This window comes from Oncorhynchus masou, chromosome 15, assembly GCF_036934945.1.
Source record: "Oncorhynchus masou masou isolate Uvic2021 chromosome 15, UVic_Omas_1.1, whole genome shotgun sequence".
NCBI lineage: Eukaryota > Metazoa > Chordata > Actinopteri > Salmoniformes > Salmonidae > Oncorhynchus > Oncorhynchus masou.
Window position 1 is genome coordinate 15,695,365 of NC_088226.1, and position 23,337 is coordinate 15,718,701.

At 42.4% G+C, this 23,337-nt stretch overlaps 1 protein-coding gene across 1 annotated transcript; it reads right to left on the reverse strand.

Moving 5' to 3' along the window:
• Positions 1 to 1,889: 1,889 nt before the first annotated feature.
• LOC135555737 (F-box/LRR-repeat protein 20-like) lies at positions 1,890 to 22,382 on the reverse strand. Its single transcript, XM_064988431.1, has 15 exons — positions 22,087 to 22,382; positions 17,874 to 17,935; positions 12,150 to 12,204; positions 11,963 to 12,037; positions 11,213 to 11,307; positions 11,003 to 11,071; positions 10,788 to 10,883; positions 10,290 to 10,416; positions 9,753 to 9,827; positions 8,774 to 8,904; positions 8,436 to 8,496; positions 7,086 to 7,130; positions 6,932 to 6,988; positions 6,508 to 6,720; positions 1,890 to 6,362 (listed from the first exon to the last, which is right to left on the reverse strand). Exons 1-15 carry the CDS (start codon positions 22,126 to 22,128, stop codon positions 6,255 to 6,257), a joined length of 1,311 nt encoding a protein of 436 aa, XP_064844503.1. The 5' UTR covers positions 22,129 to 22,382; the 3' UTR covers positions 1,890 to 6,254.
• Between the last annotated feature and the right edge of the window lie 955 nt (positions 22,383 to 23,337).

The window sequence follows — 23,337 nt, forward strand, 5'->3', positions numbered from 1 at the left end:
CCCCTATGTGTTATCTTTGTTACAGCATCTTCCATTTAGCAGATACAGCAAATGTTGCACTCCCCTTCATTTTCTCCCTGGCCTATAAGAACACAGCGGGCACAGTCACAGGCCCTATCTGTAAGGCTGCCTTATGAAGGTGAGCTCCTAATCTCCTATACAGATGTGCCTCTGATGCCTAACAAGCAGGCACTAGCCATTCATCATGGGCCATGTGATACTGACATGGGGATGGTTATAAGGGGGGCTACGGGTGGTGGCTGTGGTTACAAACAATTTCCTTAGTCTTTCAACCCATCACATTCATCTGTTGTTTTCCATTGATTGGTAATTTGTTCAACTGTGGACTCACTGACAGGGACAATCAGAGACAAACTCTTCTACTCTCACATAGGTGAAAGGGGAAGAGTGATGGAGAGTCTGTGTGTGTGTGTGTGTGTGTGTGTGTGTGTGTGTGTGTGTGTGTGTGTGTGTGTGTGTGTGTGTGTGTGTGTGTGTGTGTGTGTGTGTGTGTGTGTGTGTGTGTGTGTGTGTGTGTGTGTGAGATTACAATATTTCTATGTATGTATGCATGCATTCCATTATTCCACCTAAGCCCTTCATTAAAGTTCAGGCTAAGCTGTCAGAAGCCATTTAATGGAGGAGAGAGAGAGAAGAGGAGAGAGGTGGAGAGAGGAGGAAAGGTAGCCAAGGAGAGTGACATTGTTTTACCCCAGCCTCAGTAATCATATTCAAATTAATTATTCCTAGTTTTCTCCAGCGTGTCAGCAGCAAGTGCCAGCTGCATGGCGGATAGTGTAGACGCAGAGAGCAATGGAACATGCTACCTAATAGAACACTGGGGCTGCAGTTTGATCTCCTGCATGTGTGTTTAGGGGAGGTATGTGTGTGCATTGTTTGTCTACTGCAACATGCATCATATTTAAGCATATGCCACATTAGTCTCTAAAGTGTGTGTGTTTATATAATGTCATTATGCTGAACGGCACAAGTGTAAGCGTGACCAATTTCCCAGGGTGTGAGTCTTAACTACAAACTTAGCCATAGGACACAGCATTCTTATTAGTCAATTGCTTTGTGTGGAGAAAACAATACACCCTCATTGAACATTCATAAGATTTTCAATCTGCCTGCTCTGCTGTGCACTCGCAGACTAATACCCCAGGTGTCTGTAAGCCAGCTAAAAATAAGGTCCCCCCAATGACAACATAGGAGGCGAAAACAAGCCACTCCATGCCAGAGGGAAGGAGAAGGAGGAACACAATATCTCTAGCAGCAGGGGAACAACTGGAGCCAAAATGGCCCCCGTATGGCACTATGAGCCTAACAACATCACAAACTAAGTCGCTGGTTGTCATGGCACTGTAGGACAGGTAGCAGTGTGGTTACTCCCAATGGGGCAGACAGAATGATCCTGTTCATTCATCTAGGATTTCATCACGGACATCAGATATCCACACACCATTAGTATGAAGACTTGGGTAACATACATGTTTGAATTAAGTTTTGCTACAAAGTGGATGAATGAAGTAAAATAGCATTTAACTACTCGTAACATAGTTCCAGCCTGCTTCTTACAAACCGGCACAGTACTCAGGGTTGGGTTTCTCCACAGCCTTTTTTTGGAAAGTAGCTTATTGCTGCCCTCTAGTGTTGCGCTAAAGTTAGGACAACATGCATTACATACAGTAAAAGGAAAACATGTAGGACTACAATATGCAACTACAATATAGTGAAGACTACCTGACCTGGTCAGGAAAAACCTATGCTCCCTATTTATAGCCTATAACTGGAGCCAAGAGTTTTTCCTAGTCAGGTCAGGAGATATTTCAGAGCGAGAACAAATGAACACTTCAACATACTGCAATTACAGAAATAACAGGCAAATCTTAATAATATAGTTATATATTTATTCATACATACATATTCATTTATAATCAGTTAATTGTAAAAAAAAAAAAAATTAAAAAGATTTACATTAATTTATATGAACTACAGTCATTGTGTAAAGTAAAAAAAAAAAAAGTAAAGTAGTCCCCAGGTGTCAAACTACCAAGAACACACTTTAGATCCACCATCTTGTTCACGCAGCCAGCCGTCCTTCCCCACCCCCTCCAACACACAGTCTAGTCATAGGGACTGAGTGGAAATGAAAATGGACTGAGACAGAATTCAGTAATCTGTCATCTTCCATGTTAACTGCTGGAAAATCAGAGGAATGAAGCGGTATAATTGTTTTGCGTGTGTTTAGTCTTGACATTCTGCAGGGTAGTTTATGACATAACCCGGTATGGACATGTTCTCGTGTTTATGTATATTGAATCAATTCTAACGGAACCGCTTGAGGCTGAATTTGCCTGTTGTCTGTGCTGTCAATAGTGTATAGTGTATTGTATGTGTAGGCACGTATGTCTACTCTGCATACCTTTGCTCTCAACTGAGTTCTGATTCAGAGGGGACCATGGCAGTGCAAATGGTCAGTGCATACCGTGTGTGTGTCTCAGTGCGTCTGTGAATGACTAAGCGAGTACAAGTGGTGCCGGTGACTCAGCAACTGTGTGTGAAGAGGTCAAACAGGTGTTATGGATCCTGGCTTCCCCATGACTTTCCCTCTAGTAACTCCAGACCGTAGGGCGCAGTGGGAGCACAGTTGCATCCAGCCAGAGGGTGTGTAGTATGAGTACATTATGCATCTACGCATATCTGGGCTCCTGGATGTTCTCTAATCCCCCACATTCAAACAAAACAGATCAGACTGGGTAAATCGCCGTTTGCATTATCTCCCTCCCACCCCCAACTGACAAAATCACAAAAACAGAAAATAATCATCATTAAATGTTTTGCCTGTTAGTTGGTTTGAATCTTAGAAGGAAATATGTATTTGTAGAGAACATTAAAACATTCCTATTGGGCGTACCAACTCTGTTTTGTTTCTACAGTGGGGTGGGCTGCATCAAGGTGTTAGGGGATCCCCAAAGCAAGGCATAACAAGTAAAGGGAAAGCACATCAGGAGAGGAATCTGTTTCTGCTACATCAGCACACAACCTACACCCCCCCCCCCACGTTCCCAGACAACGCCTTCATGGCAACACATTCAATACGTTGTATAACATCCATTATACATAAAAGCAACCTCACCGACTCATCATCAACTTATTTGACAAATTGCACTGTCTTCAACCCTTCCCCCTGTACAAAGGCTACACTCTGGACATTAGGTAACAAGAACTCGTAATAGAACACAAACCCCATAAGACCAAAAACCAAGGACTGCAACAGGGCTCAAACTTAACTGGGGAAAACACTGAACTCATGACTGAATGCAAAACAAAAACAGCCCCACCCCAAAACACACCAAACAGAAAAGAGGGGTGAGAACGAGATGTAGAAGTCACCAACTTGAACAGAAAAAGGCTAAAAAAAGACTAAACTATAAAAAGAAAAACAGAACAGAGAATAGAAGAGGAGAGACAGAAAACAGAGAAGGTTAAAGTGTGGTAGAGGAGGAAGGATCCAAATGAAAGGCTTTGAAACTCATAAACAGGGGTCAAAGTCTTTTGGTAAGGTGGTAGTCGTGGAGTTGGGACACATACCCCTGCACTCCAACATCTGTCAGCAGGCCAGTGTTGTGCGCTCAGCTCACTCCAGGTCAAGATTCTAAACGACTTCCTTGTTTAGTGACCGCACTTATCCAATTCCAGCGGCCCCTCCTCGTCCCACGTCACTGGTCCCAGGCAGAGAGAGAAGGGCGCTGCGCTGGTGCAGGGTCAACTCCACTTTCACCCTCTCCCCTGCATGGCCCCATGGGAGTTGAAGGGGAATTACTGTCACTGACCAGATCCTGGTGCCCGCAAGCAACACTGGGCATCTCCTCCTACACACGTGTGGTTCGCCAGCTCGCATTCATCAAGAATGTTCATCACCAAGGGGGGGAAAAAAGACTAATAAAAGCAACAAAATGAAAATACAGATACTTTGTTTTCGGTTGGCTTTTTCTTTCAGTCCTCCTGGTCTGTCTGGCATCGCAAACTCACAGTGACGTCAATCTTTTTTTATTTTATGTGTTTGGGTCTCTATTCAATATTTTGTTGTTGTTAAGACTAGCTTGCAGGGGCCTGGTTTATTATGTCTCCAGAAATCCAGAACCGGTGATGGTTCACTGTCCAAACTACTCTCCATAGCCCCGGGAACATTCTCTCACACACATACACAAAAACACACCTGTGTGTGTACAGTATGTGTTTGGCTATACATAGTGCGAGACCCATTGACGTAAATCTCTCCTTCACACCATGGTCTGTGGTGTGGTTTAGCTGGCTGCGGCGTTGGATTTCCACAGTACTTACATATATTACATTTAAAAAACTAGAATTGTTACATGCAACATTTGGCATCTTCTCAAGTCCCCATGTGTAAGTCTCAATTGGTGTCCTTTTTAGAAAAATATTTGCTTTTCTCTTCTTTTTTTGTACAATGAAGCTTCTGATTGTAACAGAGAGAGGGGAAGGGGGAGGTATTGAGCTGTGTGTGTGTGCGCACGTGTATGTGCAAGTGTGTGTTGTCATTTGGCAGTAAACTATTAGGTGAGTCATAGAGACTCTTTAAAAAGTGTCATCATTTTGCTGGATAAACTCAGCATACCCTCTAGCAGGCCTGCACTAAGCTGTAGCTACTTTGAGACTAGAGAAGAAGAACTACTACCCACTGTATTTACAATATATTTGTGTGTGTGTGTGTGGGTGGGGGCTGTTTAATTGCTGTCGAAGACACCAGGACTCTGTTAAATTGTTAAATTAAACCCCTTTCCACTGGCACTTAAAATCAGGGCCAAAATAGAGATGTTCGAATGGAATTTTCAGATTCGAACCAGCACGGCCCAGTTTCACACCTGTTGCGAGCGCGTTTAGAATTCAGGCTGGTGACGCAGTAAATAAAAAATCAAATCACCGCTGGATGGTGACAACGTTGAGCAGCTCATCTAGGTGTGTGCGCTGCTAGTTAGCACATGGGCAAGCAGTACGGCAGTAGTCAGACATGACACAAATTACCACCACAGCTGGATCCATTAATTTTTGCATTCCACAATAAACTTTTATGACAACAGTCAGCCCTAAAATGCTAGCTACCATTATTAGCTAGCAAATCAGGAGTTAAAACAAGCTATTGTAGCTAGCGGGAATTTTAGCTGGCCAGTTCGTATTGAAAGCTAGCTAGCTACATCATATCAAATCTGTTGTATAAAAATAAATAAATAAAACACTCAAACCTGCCGTCTGGTTTGCTTGATTAGTTAGCTAGCCAATAGCGACGCTAACCGTTTAGCTAGTTAGCAAGCTAAATACATGGTTCTGAGTATGGCTAGCACTGACAGGAGTATGGGTTAAAGTTAGTTACAGCATTGTGAGGGTGAATTTAAATTCTTCAACATCTTGCCAGTTAGCAACATTAGCGAAGCCAGCTGCAGTCACATATTGAATATCTAGCAACATGACATCATTTATTCTTTGGAGGCAGTGGAAACAATTCCAGCCAGCCACCAAGGCCAGCCCAACCTGGGTTGACTTCAAAGTGCCAATGGAAACGGATCTTTAGTAAAAAATAAAAAGTTTGGTTGGGAGTGGGCAGTCTGGAACCAGACGCTAACAAAGAGCTACTCACATTGAAGTGCAGTTATGTCTAGAGGTAGCTTGACAGTCGTTGAAAGATTCTGAGGGCATTTCTACCAAAACAATATCCTCATAGTAGCTCTAGCCATGTTTCTGGTTATCCTCCCAACACCCACATTGGATGTGAGTTTCTTATCCAAACCCATCTTCCAGATCCTTTAGTAAAAGGTCATAGTAGTCCATAGGGAACCTTGTATCAAGTGAGCCCTACCTTCATGTAGTCCATACAGTGCATTAGGAGCCTAATCTGTAAACAGCAGTGGTTCTATTATGTAATCCTCCCTGCAATGCTGGGTGGTCTTTAGAACATGGGCCTGGGGACAGCAGGGAATGTACTGATGTTCATCTGTGGTGATGTGTGTGTGTTTATTTGTGTGTTTGACAAAGGCCGTTGTGAGTGGGTTTGGTAATGTCATTGGGAAGGTTCTTCCCAGACCCTGTGGTGGTTGGGCTCTCTCCCTCTCTCTGCAGCTCCAATCGGGGGGGGGGATACACCAGCACGTATACCTTGAGGCCGGATCGGACCAGGCCGAGCCAGGTTGGGTGGAGGGGCAGAAGTTGGGCTGAGGGGGGGCGCAGTCTTCACATCATAGCAGGATACAGCAGCGACAGAATCTCTGGCGACTCCCCCCAACCGAGGGGGGTGGAGTGACGGGGGCGAAATACGCGTGCACTTTGATGTTAGGTAGATGGGTCTGGAGAGAAAGAGATGAAAAAAAGACAAGTGTTGGTGTAAGGGTATATACAAACGCATCTAAGAAATGTTCATTCATTTACTGTAATCTGTGTGTCTGTGCACTACGCATAAGCAGCAATGTACAATGTAGCACCAGTGCCTACCCTTAGTCTCTTAATGCCTGCGCGGGTGATCTGCTGGCAGTCGTAGAGCTCGATGCGGTCCAGGCTGTGGCAGGTCTTCAGGTGCTCCAGCGAGGCGTCCGTGATCAGGGGGCAGTTGTCCAGCTCGATCACCTCCAGCCGGTCGTGGGCACAGGGCCCGCTTCCCAGATGTCTGATGCCATCGTCAGTAATCAGCTCACAGTGAGACAGGCTCTGAGAGAGAGACCATAACAACGACCAGGGAACAGTTAAGAACAGTAATACTACGGTCACCAAACACATTGGGTTTCTTTTGTTATTAACACCACGAGACTGTGGATTATCTAAGAAACAAGTTCTTCCGACATGTATTTCATAGAGTTTAAATTGAACAAAGCATGTTTGAGACCAGCTCCTAGGATAGAAGCCATTAGCTAGTGCTCACCAGAACTTGCAGATGAGGGCAGTGGATGGACAACTGGATAAGTGTGCCGTCCGTGATCTGGGGAGAGACATAAACAAACGTATCCTTCTGGTGGATGGTGCTACAAGGTATGTTAGTGTGTGTGGGAACGTGTGTGTTGCGTAGGCTAGCTCACCTGCACACACTCTTCCAGGTCCATTTTTTCCAGCTCATGACAATTCTGCCAGAAAAAAAAAAACGTAAGACAACACATGTACACTACCATTCAAATGTTTGGGGTCACTTAGAAATGTTCTTGTTTTTGTCCATTAAAATATCATCAAATTGATCAGAAATGCAGTGTAGACATTGTTAATGGTGTAAATGACTATTGTAGCTGGAAACAGCAGATTTTTTATGGAATATCTACATAGGCGTACAGAGGCCCATTATCAGCAACCATCACTCCTGCGTTCCAATGGCACGTTGTGTTAGCTAATCCAAGTTTATCATTTTAAAAGGCTAATTGATCATTAGAAAACCCTTTTGCAATTATGTTAGCAGAGCTGAAAACTGTTGTACTGATTAAAGAAGCAATAAAACTGGCCTTCTTTAGACTAGTTAAGTATCTGGAGCATCATCATTTGTGGGTTTGATTACAGGTTCAAAATGGCCAGAAACAAAGAACTTTCTTCTGAAACTCGTCAGTCTATTCTTGTTCTGAGAAATGATGGCTATTCTATGCGAGCAATTGCCAAGAAACTGAATATCTCATACAACGCTGTGTACTACTCCCTTCACTGAACAGCGCAAACTGGCCCTAACCAGAATAGAAAGAGGAGTGGGAGGCCCCGGTGCACAAATGACCAAGAGGACTAGTACATTTGAGTGTCTAGTTTGAGAACCAGACGCCTCACAAGTCTTCAACTGGCAGCTTCATTAAAAAGTACCCGCAAAACACCAGTCTCAACGTCAACAGTGAAGAGGTGACTCCGGGATGCCAAGTCTCTTGGCAATTTCTCGCATAGAATAGCCTTCATTTCTCAGAACAGGAATAGACTGATGAGTTTCAGAATTAAGTTCTTTGTTTCTGGCTATTTTGAACCTGTAATCGAACCCACAAATGCTCCAGATACTCAACTAGTCTATAGAAGGCCAGTTTTATTGCTTCTTTAAATCAGTACAACAGTTTTTAGCTATGCTAACATAACTGCAAAAGGGTTTTCTAATGATCAATAAGCCTTTTAAAATTATAAACATGGATTAGCAAACACAACATGCCAATGGAACACAGGAGTGATGGTTGCTGATAATGGGCCTATGTAGATATTCCATAACAAATCTGCTGTTTCCAGCTACAATATTCATTTACAACATTAACAATGTCTACACTGCATTTCTGATCAATTTGATGTTATTTTAAAATGGACCAAGAAATGCTTTGCTTTTCTCAAAAACAAGGACATTTCTAAGTGACCCCAAACCTTTGAACGGTAGTGTATGTCAGAGATGTGTGTGTGTGATCTGCGTCAGTTTCCACACTCACCCTTGCTAGTGTAGTGAAGCCCACATCTGTGAGCTGAGAGCAGCGAGCCACCTCTAATATTCTGAAAGGAGACAGGACATCCTGTTATGATCGGGAGAACTGCTATGTATTGACGTGTCTGAGGAAATACAAGGTGGGTTAACTTGGGCACTAACCAGAAAGGAGAGCGGGGTGTATTTGAGTCTTAATGTATGAAGGGTTGTATGGAGTTTCTGGTGGTATTTGGAGTGAACAGTGGTTAGAAGCAGGGATGGGTGGCGTGGACACCTGAGACCAGTGTGGTGGGGTTGGAGCAGGGGTCGGGCATGAGGTGGACTAGGAGCAGAGGGAGTACCAACCTGAGGCGCGGGCAGTTCAGTCCCAAGGCGTGGAGGATGGCGTCTGTGATGTTGGCACAACCTGAGACACACAGCGACTGCAGATGGTGACAGCCCCGGCATATAGTAATGAGACCTTCGTCTGTGATCTGCTGCTCAGAGGGAAACAGGCACACGGGTCACTAGCAGAACTTCCACGACATCAAACAGCTATAGCACCATTAACAAAATGAACATAATATTACCATAACTGATGCCGAAGGCTATGAATATCCACCTCAGAACAGGGAATGAGAATCATATCATGTTTTTTGTGATATATTTTCATCTCTTTTCTTTCCCTCTGTAGTTCTGATCTTACAAGATTGCAGAAAGTTGCGAGGGGGAGCCACACAAAGAAAGCACAGGTGTAAAAAGAGAGAGAGGACAGAGGATGAAAAAGAGGCAAAAGAAGAGTGAGCTGCTGAAAGATGGGAGACATTGAGAAGGAGATAAGGAAGGAAAGAGGGAGGAGAGAGAGATATTTGGGGTGTAGACGTAACAGGAAGGGAATTTGGAGACACAGATAAAGAGGATGCCAGAGAAACAAATGTGTTGTCTGGGTGGATTTCACACGCTATTCGTTATGTAGGTTACATGACAGGGCAGGCCTCAGTCCATACTAGTCCCTCTACTGCAGGGCAGAATGCAGACTGAATGTGCAGCCTTGTACACAAGAAACTCCCCTCAGTCCGCAAAAAAAAACAAAAAAACAGCAGAGGCAGGACATGACTCATTTACCTTCCATATGGATGGCCACAACAGCTATTAGAGATTCATAATTTCTCAATGACAAGCCTATTCAGGAGTTACAAGCCCCCAACCCACCACAACAAAGCATTCAGCCTCAAACATGATGGGTGCTGAAATATCAAGCGAGACACTCACTTTATTTTGAAGCTGTGAGATCAGCAGGTTTTGCTGTTATGTGACCTAAACACTGAAAGAGGTGCTTGCTTACCGAACACGTCTGTAAGTTGAGAGTGACCAGCTCTGGACAGTGTGCACCAATGTGCTTCAGTGCTTCATCCTCCAACTAGTTAATAGGTGGAGATGGAAAGAAGCGAGAGCGAGAGAGAGAGAGAGAGGGGTGTGTCATTTTAAATCCCATTAGCAGTGCACCAAGGTAACCCCACCAATGAGCGAGCTAGCTAACCCCCTCCTGCAACTAAATGTCCTACCTGCTGTTTGGATCTACCATCCCCATCACACTGCTTGCAATACAAACATTAGCCCTGGTCTCATATCTAGACGAGCTAAGCCCTTCTCCCCTCAGTCAGCCATTCAGTCTACCTATATCTTAATGCCTCATCCTCCTGGCTACAATACTAATCATACGCGATCCATTTGTTCCTTTCACCTGCAAGGGTGTCTGAATACCTCACATATCCAGTCTCTTCATCTATTCACGCACCTTGCTTAGACTGAGGTAGTGATCTTATGCTTTTTAATGGTCCCAACTCTAGCTGACCCGTTTGTTGCTTTGCCCTGGCCCTACCTGTGTGCAGCCCTTGAGGAAAAGGCCTTTGAGTCCGGGGCAGCATCGTACCAAGGCCTGGATGCCATCCTTAGTCACCTGGTCACACCACGAGATGTTAAGCTGCTCTAACAGAGGACAGCCCTCGCTGCAGGGGAAGAAAATGGGTCAGACCACGACACAGATATTAGATAAAAAGCCGGCAAAACAACAACAACTGTGTCCCATATTTATGCACATCCCCTGAATAACCTGATCACCCTACACTTGTACAACAGATGCAACCATCTGCTCCTGCTGAGGAGACTCCCCAGTGTGTGCGTGCGAGTATTGTTGGAGTCCTGGAAAAACCTTGCATCTCAAAAAAAAGTCCCAGGATATTTTGAATGGCTTGTATTAGTCCTAGAGTCAACAAACTGTCACGAAGAGGGATGACTACAATCAAATCACCAAAAGGTGAGTGACAAGGTTTTTCCAGGAATGCTGACAGTATGAGTGGGAGAAAGAGAGACCCCTCACCTGAGTGCTTTGAGTGACAGGTTGGTGATTGAGGTACAGGACGCGAGGTCCAAGTGCTTGAGCTTGGGACAGAACTTACTGAGGCTATTACAGGTGCTGCATGCGAGAGAAAGAGGCAAGAGGCTTACATGTATAATAATGTAACACTTTAGTACATTAGCAAAATAGAATTATACTAGACAAAAAAAACACAACGCATAAATGTCTGCAAATACCTGTCAGTAATCTTGGTGCAGCCATTCAAACTAAGCAGCTCAATATTCCTGCAGTTCTGGGAGAAGGTTCTGTTGAAAAACAAACAGGAACAGACATATTTGCACTGGAGTGTGTGTACTTGCCCTCCAGCTCCCACATAAATCTCCTCCCCTCACCCTCCTCAGTGCCAAGAGTGCCCAGTCTAGGCCCGATTCCCAGTCAGTCCTCACCTCAGAGCGCTGTCCCCCACCCCCAGACAGCCCCGCAGACTCAACTTCCTCAGGAATCCCCCACATCGTTTCGAGATGTTCTCCACCACTCGCCCCTGCAACACACGGACACAAACACCTATCATAATCTGTGGAGGAATCTGTTTAACCATCTTCACTTTCACATACATGCAAAAACACATGTGGCAGAAGCATAGGGTAGGAGTCTACCTGTTTAGGCTAAACTCAACCATCTTTGTAAACACTGACTGCTTGACTTGAATCCATTTTGCAGAGCCTGTTGAGTGGCTGTCTTACTATTGCTGGCAGAAATGATTATACTTGACCTGGCGTTGTTGATTATGGCAATGATCTAAACCTGTCACGTGTGAATACATCAGTCTTACCCTTCAAATGCCTTTAAATGGTCATCTGTGGTCATCCATACAGTGACAAGGTCAATAGATTGACATGCAGTACATGGCATTGATTGTGGTGAATGCACTACATCAATAGTAGTCTAAGCAAACGTTCCTTTGGTAGACAATCAACTGCTAAGGTCCTGAATTCAAATCTTAGATAATCATGGTATGTGGGTTTAAAGTCAATGTTGTTTGTGTTTATAAGGTCACAGCCATGAATGTCCACTTTGTTTCCATAAAAGATAGCAAGACAGACAAAGAAAATAATAAATGGCAGGTGAGGAGGAGATGGAGAGGATAGGAGAGAGAAGAGGTGAGGAAAAAGAAGGTTTATGCGAGACTTCCTGACCTCAATATCTCTCTGAAAGTCGAAAAGGTCAATCCTCTGCCAATTACTGCCGTCCAGGGCGAGCACATTCCACGACTGAGGGAGAGAGGGGCACAAGGTCAACTTCACTGGTTTCACTATTCTGTCCAACACACAATTACACACACACTTACACTGAACCAAATACACACTTCAGAAACAAACTCACCCGTGAGACCTGGGCACAGCGACAGAGTGTCACCACATCCAGAAAGGAGAAGATTCTGGAACACAGACAGGGATGGTTCAGAACCCCTGGTACCCAGAATCAGAACCAGAGCCCTCTATGTATACAAGGCACTACCCAGAATCCCTGTTCGACCCTATAATTACACCTAGAACTCTGCTATGTATGCCACTTTATGTTTGATGAGCATATGACACTTATGATTGTGTGTGTGAATTTATGTTAACTCTACTATGGTTATCGTGTTTGAAGGCTAGATAAATGTTTACTTTGGCATAGAGAGATTGTGTGGTGGGGCATTACACACACACACACACACAATGTTAAAAACACCTCTTTCCATGACAGACTGACCATGTGAATCCAGGTGAAAGATATGATCCCTCATTTGTCAGTCATTAAATCCACTTCAAATCAGTGAAGATGAAGGGGAGGAGACAGGTTAAAGAAGGATTTTTAAGCCTTGAGACAATTGAGAATGTGTGTCATTCAGAGGGTGTATGGGCAAGACAAAAAAGGTGCCTTTGAACGGAGTATGACAGTAGTTGCCAGGAGCACCGGTTTGTGTCGAGAACTGCAACGCAACAGTTTGTGTGTCAACAATGGTCCACCACCCAAAGGACATCCAGCCAACTTGACAACTGTGAGAAGCACCGGTAGAGTCCGTGCCCCGACGAATTGAGGCTGTTCTGATGGAAAAAAGGTGGGTGCAACTAAATATTAGGAAGGTGTTCCAAATGTTTGGTATACTCAGTGTGTACGTACATACAATACCAGTCAAAAGTTTGGACACACCAACTCATTCAAGATTTCTTCTTTATTTTTTACTATTTTCTACATTGTAGAATAGTGAAGACATCAAAACTATGAAATAACACATCATGTAATAACCAACAAATTTGTATTTTTTAGATTTGCCTTCACAGCGTTGCACACTCTTGGCATTCTCTCAACCAGCTTCACCTGGAATGCTTTTCCAACAGTCTTGAAGGAGTTCCCACATATGCTGAGCACTTGTTGGCCGTTTTTCCTTTACTCTGCGGTCCAACTCATCCCAAACCATCTCAATTGGGTTGAGGTCAGGTTATTGTGGAGGCCAGGTAATCTGATGCAGCACTACATCACTCTCCTTCTTGATCAAATAGCCCTTACACAGCCTGGAGGTGTGTTGGGTCATTGTCCTGTTGAAAAATAAATTAAATGATAGTCCCACTAAGCGCAAACCAGATGGGATGGCGTATCACTGCAGAATGCTGTAGTAGCCATGATGGTTAAGTGTGCCTTGAATTCTAAATAAATCACTGGACGTGTCACCAGCAAAGCACCCACACACCTCCTCCTCTATGCTTCACGGTGGGAACCACACATGCAGAGAGCATCCATTCACCTACTCTGCGTCTCACAAAGACACAGCGGCTGGAACCAAAAATCTCAAATTTGGACCGATTTCCATCGGTCTAATGTCCTTTGCTTGTGTTTCTTTGTCCAAGCAAGTCTCTTCTTCTTATTGGTGTCCTGTAGTAGTGATTTCTTTGCAGCAATTCAACCATGAAGGCCTGATTCATGCAGTCAATTCAATTCAATTCAAGGGCTTTATTGGCATGGGAAACATGTGTTAACATTGCCAAAGCAAGTGAGGTAGATAATATATAAAGTGAATATATAAAGTTTAAAACAATAAAAAATTAACAGTAAACATTACACATACAGAAGTTTCAAAACAATAAAGACATTACAAATGTCATATTATATATATACAGGGTTTTTACAATGTACAAATGGTTAAAGGACACAAGATAAAATAAATAAGCATAAATATGGGTTTATTTACAATAGTGTTTGTTCTTCACTGGTTGCTCTTTTCTTGTGGCAACAGGTCACAAATCTTGCTGCTCTGATGGCACACTGTGGAATTTCACCCAGTAGATATGGGAGTTTTTCAAAATTGGATTTGTTTTCGAATTTTTTGTGGATCTGTGTAATCTGAGGGAAATATGTCTCTCTAATATAGTCATACATTGGGCAGGAGGATAGGAGGTGCAGCTCAGTTTCCACCTCATTTTGTGGGCAGTGAGCACATAGCCTGTCTTCTCTTGAGAGCCATGTCTGCCTACGGCGGCCTTTCTCAATAGCAAGGCTATGCTCACTGAGTCTGTACATAGTCAAAGCTTTCCTTAATTTTGGGTCAGTCACAGTGGTCAGGTATTCCGCCGCTGTGTACTCTCTGTGTAGGGCCAAATAGCATTCTAGTTTGCTCTGTTTTTTTTTGTTAATTCTTTCCAATGTGTCAAGTAATTATCTTTTTGTTTTCTCATGATTTGGTTGGGTCTAATTGTGCTGTTGTCCTGGGGCTCTGTAGGGTGTGTTTGTGTTTGTGAACAGAGCCCCAGGACCAGCTTGCTTACGGGACTCTTCTCCAGGTTCATCTCTCTGTAGGTGATGGCTTTGTTATGGAAGGTTTGGGAATCGCTTCCTTTTAGGTGGTTATAGAATTTAACGTCTCTTTTCTGGATTTTGATAATTAGTGGGTATCGGCCTAATTCTGCTCTGCATGCATTATTTGGTGTTCTACGTTGTACACGGAGGATATTTTTGCAGAATTCTGCGTGCAGAGTCTCAATTTGGTGTTTGTCCCATTTTGTGAAGTCTTGGTTGGTGAGTGGACCCGACCTCACAACCATAAAGGGCAATGGGCTCTATGACTGATTCAAGTATTTTTAGCCAAATCCTAATTGGTATGTTGAAATTTATGTTCCTTTTGATGGCATAGAATGCCCTTCTTGCCTTGTCTCTCAGATCGTTCACAGCTTTGTGGAAGTTACCTGTGGCGCTGATGTTTAGGCCAAGGTATGTATAGTTTTTTTGTGTGCTCTAGGGCAACAGTGTCTAGATGGAATTGTTATTTGTGGTCCTGGTGACTGGACCTTTTTTGGAACACCATTATTTTGGTCTTACTGAGATTTACTGTCAGGGCCCAGGTCTGACAGAATCTGTGCATAAGATCTAGGTGCTGCTGTAGGCCCTCCTTGGTTGGTGACAGAAGCACCAGATCATCTCTTCTGAACAGTTGATGTTGAGATGGGTCTGTTACTTGAACTCTGAAGCATTTATTTGGGCTGTAATTTCTGATGCTGGTAACTCTAATGAACATATCCTCTGCAGCAGAGGTAACTCTGGGTCTTCCTTTCCTGTAGCGGTCCTCATGAGAGACAGTTTCGTCATAGAGCTTGATGGTTTTTGCAACTGCACATAAAGATACTTAAAGTTCTTGAAATGTTCCGTTTTGACTGACCATGTCTTAAAATAATGATGGTCTGTCGTTTCTCTTTGCTTATTTGAGCTGTTCTTGCCATAATATGGACTTGGTCTTTTACCAAACAGGGCCATCTTCTGTATACCACCCCTACCTTGTCACAACTCAACTGATTGGTTCGAACGCATTAAGAAGGAAAGAAATTCCACAAATTAACAAGGCACACCTGTTAATTGAAATGCATTCCAGGTGACTCCCTCATGAAGCTGGTTGAGAGAATGCCAAGAGTGTGCAAAGTTGTCAAGGCAAAGGGTGGTTACTTTAAAAATAAACTCAAATAGAAAATATATTTGTATTTGTTTTACACTTTTTGGGATACTACATGATTCCATATGTGTTATTTCATAGTTTTGATGTCTTCACTATTATTCTACAATGTAGAAAATAGTAAAAAGAAAAACCCTGGAATGAGTAGGTGTGTCCAAACTTTTGACTGGTACGGTACGTACGTATGTATGTAGGTAGTGTACCAGTGCCTTCATAAAGTATTCATACCCCTTAACTTTTTCCACATTGTTGTGTTTCAGTCAGAATTCAACATTTATTAAATTCTCATTTACAGAAGTATTCACACCCCTAAGCCAATAGAAGAACCTTTTACAGCAATTGCAGCTGTGAATCTTCAGGTCTTGCCATAGATTTTCAAGTAGATTTAAGTCACTGTCTTTTTGGTAAGCGACACCAGCGTAGATTTGGCCTTGTGTTTTAGGTTATTGTCCTGCAGAAAGTTGAATTCATCTAGGATTTTGCCTGTGCTTAACTCCATTCATTAATTGTTTATCCTGAAAAACTCCCCAGACCTTAATGATTACAAGCATTCCCATAACATGATGCAACCACCACTATGCTTGAAAATATGTAGAGTGGTACTCAGTAACGTTTGGCCGCAAAAATAACACTTTGTATTCCGGACAAAAAGTGAATTGCTTTGCCACAGTTTTTGCATTATTACTTTAATGCCTTGTTACAAACAGGATGTATGTTTTTACATTTTTGTATTCTGTACAGGCTTCCTTTTCACTATAAAATTAAGTTAGTATTGTGGAGTAACTACAATGCTTTAGATCCATCCGCAGTTCCCCTATCACAGCCATTAAACTCTAACTGTTTTAAAGTCACCACCGGCCACATGGTGAAATTCCTGAGCAGTTTCCTTCCTCTCTGGCAACTGAGTTAGGAAGGTCGCCTGTATCTTTGTAGTGACCGGATGGATTGAAACAACATCCAAAGTGTAATTAATAACTTCACCATTCTCAAAGGGATATTCAATGCCTGCTTTTTAAAATTCTTTACCCATCTACCAATAGGTAGCCTTCTTTGCGAGTCATTAGAAAACCTCTCTGGTATTTGTGGTTGAATTTGTATTTGAAATTGACTGCTTGACTAAGGGACCTTACAGATAATTGTATGTGTGGGATAGAGATGAGGTCGTCATTCAAAAATCATGTTAAAAACTATTATTGCACACAGATTGAGTCCATGCAAAGCATGTCACTCATTAAGACATTTTTACTTCTGAACTTATTTAGGCTTCCCATAACAAAGGGGTTGAATACTTAGTCAAGACATTTCAGCTTTTCATTTTTATTAATTTGTAAACATTTCAGAAAACAATTCCACTTTGACATTATTAGGTATTGTGTGTAGGCCAGTGACAAAAAACATCTAAATGTTATCCATTTTTAAATTCAAGTTGTAACACAAAATGTGGAAGGAGTCAAGGAGTGTGAATACTGCCTATGCCCTTCAAGAATAGATATGCATGTCTGATGGATTCATATGTAACACATTGCACTTTGCAGCCCAGTGTGATGTAGGGTGAGTATAATGTTGCAATTGATCTCGGCAAGCCTGCCCCTAACCCAAAAGCCCTAGTAAATCAGAGTTCAGTCTGTGGCCACTGCACCTTCAGCACACCCCCAACCGTCAGCACCTCTATCCCAGACCGTTCTGCTCGTGAGACCCAGGCTTGAGTTATGGCCTCCATTTTCTGTTTGCTCGGGGGCTTTTTACTTTTTCTTCTTTGCTTAATCGATTTGAATGTTTTATAGCCCAGACCATCTGTGTTTAATTAGTTTTAGCATTTGGGGGAGGGGAAATTGGGGCAAGTGGGATGGGGCACATGAGGGAGAGTGGCAGATGGCAGTTGGTCGGTGATGTTGACCAACCCACTAGAGCCCTGGTATAGTGACCCTTCGTTTCTAAGGTGGCTCATGGCTCAAGTGTCACGATGTAACCTCGTTAATTGTCCGTGGCTGTGTTGTGTGGAGCAGGTGGATCAGAGTGTACATGGCTGTGTTTTGGGCAGGTTAAGATGTTTGATGGTGTTGAGCATGTGGCGTGCCATATTCTGTGTGTGCATACGGCCCAGTCATTGGAAAGCCCTCGCTCACCGTAGCAACAGCTCCTTGGGCAGCTTCTTATTGATGACGGCCTCGTCGCTGTTTGAGAACATCTGTGAGGAAGAGATGAAGAAGAGCGTGTTAACTTCCTCTGGCTCTGTCGCTCACAGCAGGACTGGCCTAGACTTCCTCTATTCTCTCTGGCCCTGCCCCAAGGAAAGCTCCAGCATATAACCAATGATAAACGATCATTGTCATCAGTAGAAATAGGTTAAATGTCAAAGCTTGACAGGAGAAAGGGGGTGATACAGTGTGTGCGATGAAGAGAGATTGAGGGGAAGGGAGACATTTTCTGTCTCCTAATCAAACAGTGACTACAGAAGAGGTGTTTTAACACACCCACAAACAGATAATTAGGATCCATGAGATATTCAGTCCCTTGATATACTGAAAGGTGATGTCATGGAAAACAGTATCCTACTCTAGTCTGCAAACTTCCCATATTTAGGAGCAAATCTAAATTTGTCCAAGTATGAAGCACTTAATGGGTAAGTCAATTGTATTCATCTTTGATACAAATGTTGTATGACTAAGGCTGCATTTACAACAGGCAGCCCAATTCTGATATTTAAAAAAAAAATAATAATCTGATATTTTTCTCTCACTCATTTGTCTTTCGACTAATTAGATCAGCTCTGAAAAATATATGTGAAAAGATCTGATGTGATTGGTCAAAACACCAATTAGTGGAACAAATATCTTAGTTGGCCTGTCTGTGTAAGTCGCTTTGGATAACTTTGGTCTGCTAAATGGCATATTATTATTTTATTTTTAATGGAGGAGTATTATAGTCAGAATAGGACCTGTCAAATGCAGTAATGCTGAACCATGCTGGTGGTCCATGTAATGACAAAGATATCAAGCATAAACAGGAATACACTTTGTAGAGACTTGAGCAACTTTGTGACAAAGTCAACATGAGTCTGCTGTTAGTTTGACCTCCAATATATGTATATTTTGAATGTGAATCTATGATTTATTTTCTGTTAACTTACAATACAAATTCAGTGGATGCACTGGGTCAATAGTACATTAAGCCTGTCCTACGATCCCTGTTTACTTCAACACTCCGAGGGAGCAGGAAAGGACAGGCATTTTGCTTTTGGATTGGGGCAAATTCACTCTGACAGCTTGCCTTTCAGAGAACTACTCAACAGGTAAAATGATCCACAGCCATTTCCAAAATAACCAGACGAGCATGGTATGGGGCATATAGGCTACATTGTTTGCTGGGCCACAGTAGTTATTGGTAATGTGAAGTCCATAGGAGCATATCAAATCTGGTGTCAAATGAAAGCTAAGACTATATTTGAGAAATTAAGGCATACACACATTTTTAAACAATTTTCCATCCTAAACATTTCAGAATAAGCAACGGCTTTGATTTCAGGCTAAACAGATGGAAAAGGGGTCTTTGAAAACATCTACCAGAAAAAGTATTTTTTTAAAGTTATTAGAAATACATAATAATAATCCTTAAGTAAATAAAGACCCCTGCCAACTAATATCAACATGTTTCATTTTGTATAACTTTTTTTTGCCTTGTGTAAGTTTAAGAAACATTGCCTTGAAATTCCTTTACCAAAAACCCACATATCTTTAAGTAACAAGTAAAGGTAGACCTATCAATAAGTTACTTTTACTGATATACGTTTTGTTAATTTATTAAGTGATTAAAACCCCCCAAAAATGTAATTGGTAAGTGATTTTCTGCAATTGAATTGGCTACAATGATAAACTATACTCCAATGTTCTGTCCTTTACTGAGCTCTACTGTGCTGTACTATACTTTGAATGTCCAAGCTTGTGAAACATAGACGTCTGTGATTGGTTTTGATTTGGTCGACCAAATTTGGTCTTGTTTGGGGGCAGAGTTCATTAAAATAATAGCCGGTGTGTAGAATAATACCCAAATATGCAGAGGAGGTTATTACATATTTATACCTTTGTGTACCTATTTAGGTTACAGAACTACGAAGAGAATGACATTCATATCCATAACTATGCATGTCTGTGTAGTACAGATCAGGGACCCATGATGAAGTTCTGTTACCGGAATTCCGTTACCGGGTGTAAATCCACTTCACTTGCTGTAGTTTAATAATCAAAAGAGATTTATCAGTCAATGAGTCATGTCATAGCTGACATTCAATTCTGTCTACAGACATTGTTGAATCTTAATTCGGAGCAGATGTTTATAGTTTCTGAAAAATGTTGACATGGAGATTTTACCGAAATTCTGTCACCAAACTTTGCATCTGCACAGTTCTTCCAGTAAATGTGTTATTGTAAATTGTTTTCAAAAGTAGTCCTTGTGCATAAACTTGTATGTTTGTTAAACTTTGAAATCAATGTTTTTTGTTGGGTATACATTTTAAGTGAAAAATCTGAATCAACACAATTCCGTTACCGTGGAACTGCCCTTATGGTTTGAGTATGTTATTATTATAAGTACCTTTTCTTGAATGGTTACAGCCTTATTCTAAAATGTATTACATTGCAGGTTTTTTGGAGCAGGTTTTCATAAAGGATCTCTGTACTTCGCGTCGCTCATCTTCCCCTCAACCCTGACTAGTCTCACAGTCCCTGCCTCTGAAAAACATCCCCAAAGTATGATGCTGCCACCACCTTGCTTCACCATAGGGATGGTGCCAGGTTTCCTCCAGACGTGACACTTGGCATTCAGGCCAAAGAGGTCAATTTTGGTTTCATCAGACCAGATAATCTTGTTCCTCGTGGTCAGAGTCCTTTAGGTCCCTTTTGGCAAACTCCTTCCGGGCTGTTATGTGCCTTTTACTGAGGAGTGGCTTACGTCTGGCCACTCCACCATAAAGGCCTGATTGGTGGAGTGCTGCAGAGATGGTTGTCATTCTGGAAGGTTCTCCCATCTCCACAGACAAACAACTCCGGAGCTCTGTCATAGTGACCATCGGGTTCTTGGTCACGTCCCTGACCAATGCCCTTCTCCCCGGATTGCCCAGTTTGGCCGGGCAGCCAGCCCTAAGAAGAGTCTTGGTGGTTCCGAACTTCTTTCATTTAAAAATGATGGAGGTCACTGTGTTCTTGGGGACCTTCAATGCTGCAGAAATGCTTTGGTACCCAATATGTTGATGCATTAAAAAACAGGGGCGTGACTAAGAATAGGCCTGCCTATAAATGCAACACAATTTCAATTCTACTCCCCAAACCGTTAAAGTCCATTGTTATTGGCTAGTAAACCACAGCCAGCTCACGTATCTGCCGCAGATGTCAGCTTGTCAGGCCAGAAGGTACGGCCTGAATCTTCTGAGTCGTCAGCTGTTGCACTGTTAAAAATAAATAAAACCACACAAATCCCACGCCGCCTAGATGAGGATTAAACAACAGAGTGCTCAGGGTAGACAGACCAATGTCACGGCGTGAACACACACGGGCGGCATTTGTTAATGAGACTGTATTTATCCAAAGCCATATTTCACATTTGGTGCATTCTTTATCGCTGCGTATAAAGCGATGAAAACTTTGCCACAACGTTGAATAACGATCGCTTGCATAAAAAACACGAGGCTTCTGTCAACGTAAACATCTATAGGGAAATCATAGCCTGTATGATTTTAAAAACAGATATATATTGTTGTATTTGCTGTTGATATTCGGAGTGTGGTGGTGGACTAGCCGAGTCGTGGCCGAGCGAATGGCCCATCTGTAGCAGAATCAACCCGCAGCGGCCATGAGTCTACACAACAGAACCCTAGCTGATCAAAGACAACATTCCAATTCTCCAACTCTGTGAAATAACTCAGTTACACAGTAGGATGAAGTAGGCCCGAATATTATTACATTCTATGTTTATAAAACGATGGGAAATATAGGGTTTCGTATCAGTGTGAAACCTAAAAGTCTGTTTTTGTGCCATTGTCTTTGTTTTGACGGCACAAAGAGAAAGCTCGGATAGGCTCCACAATTTTTTTAATCAGCCCGGAAACCTATGAATGCTTTATAAACACAAAATATTAAACTATAACCCCATTTAATAATTGTACATTCTGGTAGGCTATTGAAGAAATCAAGATATTGTCGATACTTGAAAACAACATGTTTGCCCTAATCCAAACATTGACTGCGGAAGCTGCATCGGTGCGCAACCATGGACGCAGTTTAACAAACACCATAACACCAATCAAAAATAATTGTTATCTAGCAATCTCCTATATTATAAACTCACCTCAAACCGGCTCCGCGAAACACCATTAACCTCCTTCCCCATCTCGGACGGTGGTTTACCCGACTCGATCAGGGGGATAAGTAATGCGGTGTTAAAATTGCAGTAATGTGTAGATATCGGCGCTCGTCTTGCAAACCCCAGTCCAAAGCTACCATGCTACCGTTGTTTCGGCAGCTGCGACGGCGGATTTCATAGTTTTTCGGTTTGTAACACAATTGCATTAGCCTACCTCTCGACAACTGCCCTAGCCAACAACCCGAACTCTTATATCTCCGCTCACTAGTTCGCCCTCCCCTCCACCGTTCCCCCTTTATATGTGAACACTGCTTTTAGCATTAGCCTTCTTTATTATGGACACAAATAATTACATTTGGTAATAACCCTGGACGAAGTATAGCCTACATGCATTTTTCATCAGGGAAATATTCTGCCATTATTTAGAATTCTATAGAAGTGGGCCAAGCCTATTTCTCCCTTTAGCCTCGGCCCTGCCTACATCATTGGGCTATGGGATATCAAAACATTAACCTTAAATAACTGTGATATAAAGGAGGACTCTATGAAAGAGCACTTTATTGGTCGTCCTACTGTATGTGCTATTGTGCTGTCCAGTTGTCATTGGAGCCATGTGAGGCCTAGTTTTGGACAGGAGCATAACCTACCTGCGAGTTGTTTTGTACAGTTTTTTGTGTTGTCTTTCATGCAGGATAAAGGGCATAATTAGTTTGCATAAATAAAGATTAAATACATAATATCATCGCCTTGTGCATATACCTACTTTGTGTGTATACACATAAATGGTCATAATAATGTAGGCATATCTTTATTGTAGAATAATGCACTGTGGTGTCCATTATTTCCCATTATAAAAAACATATATATATATAACTTCAATAGCCATTGACAAAACAATGGACAACATTCTGAAACTGCCAATCCGATGATCGAATGGATACATTGTAACTTTGTTGTTGCTGTTTGGGGAAAGAGCACTTCCGCTTTGGACTGCTTCCAGCTCGCAAGAAACCAATGAAGACACATATACGTGACTTGTCATCCGATGTCATTATAGCGGGAAAGGTGCATGTAAACACAGAGTAGAAATCCATACTGAGCCATTGCATTTTAAATCAAGTTGTAGTACTTTCTGGATTCATATAGTCGACGCACACAGTATAAATCAAATTATTACACATAATGTCTTTATAAAGGAAGAAATGTACTTTGGCTATAATTTCCAACGTCGCATGC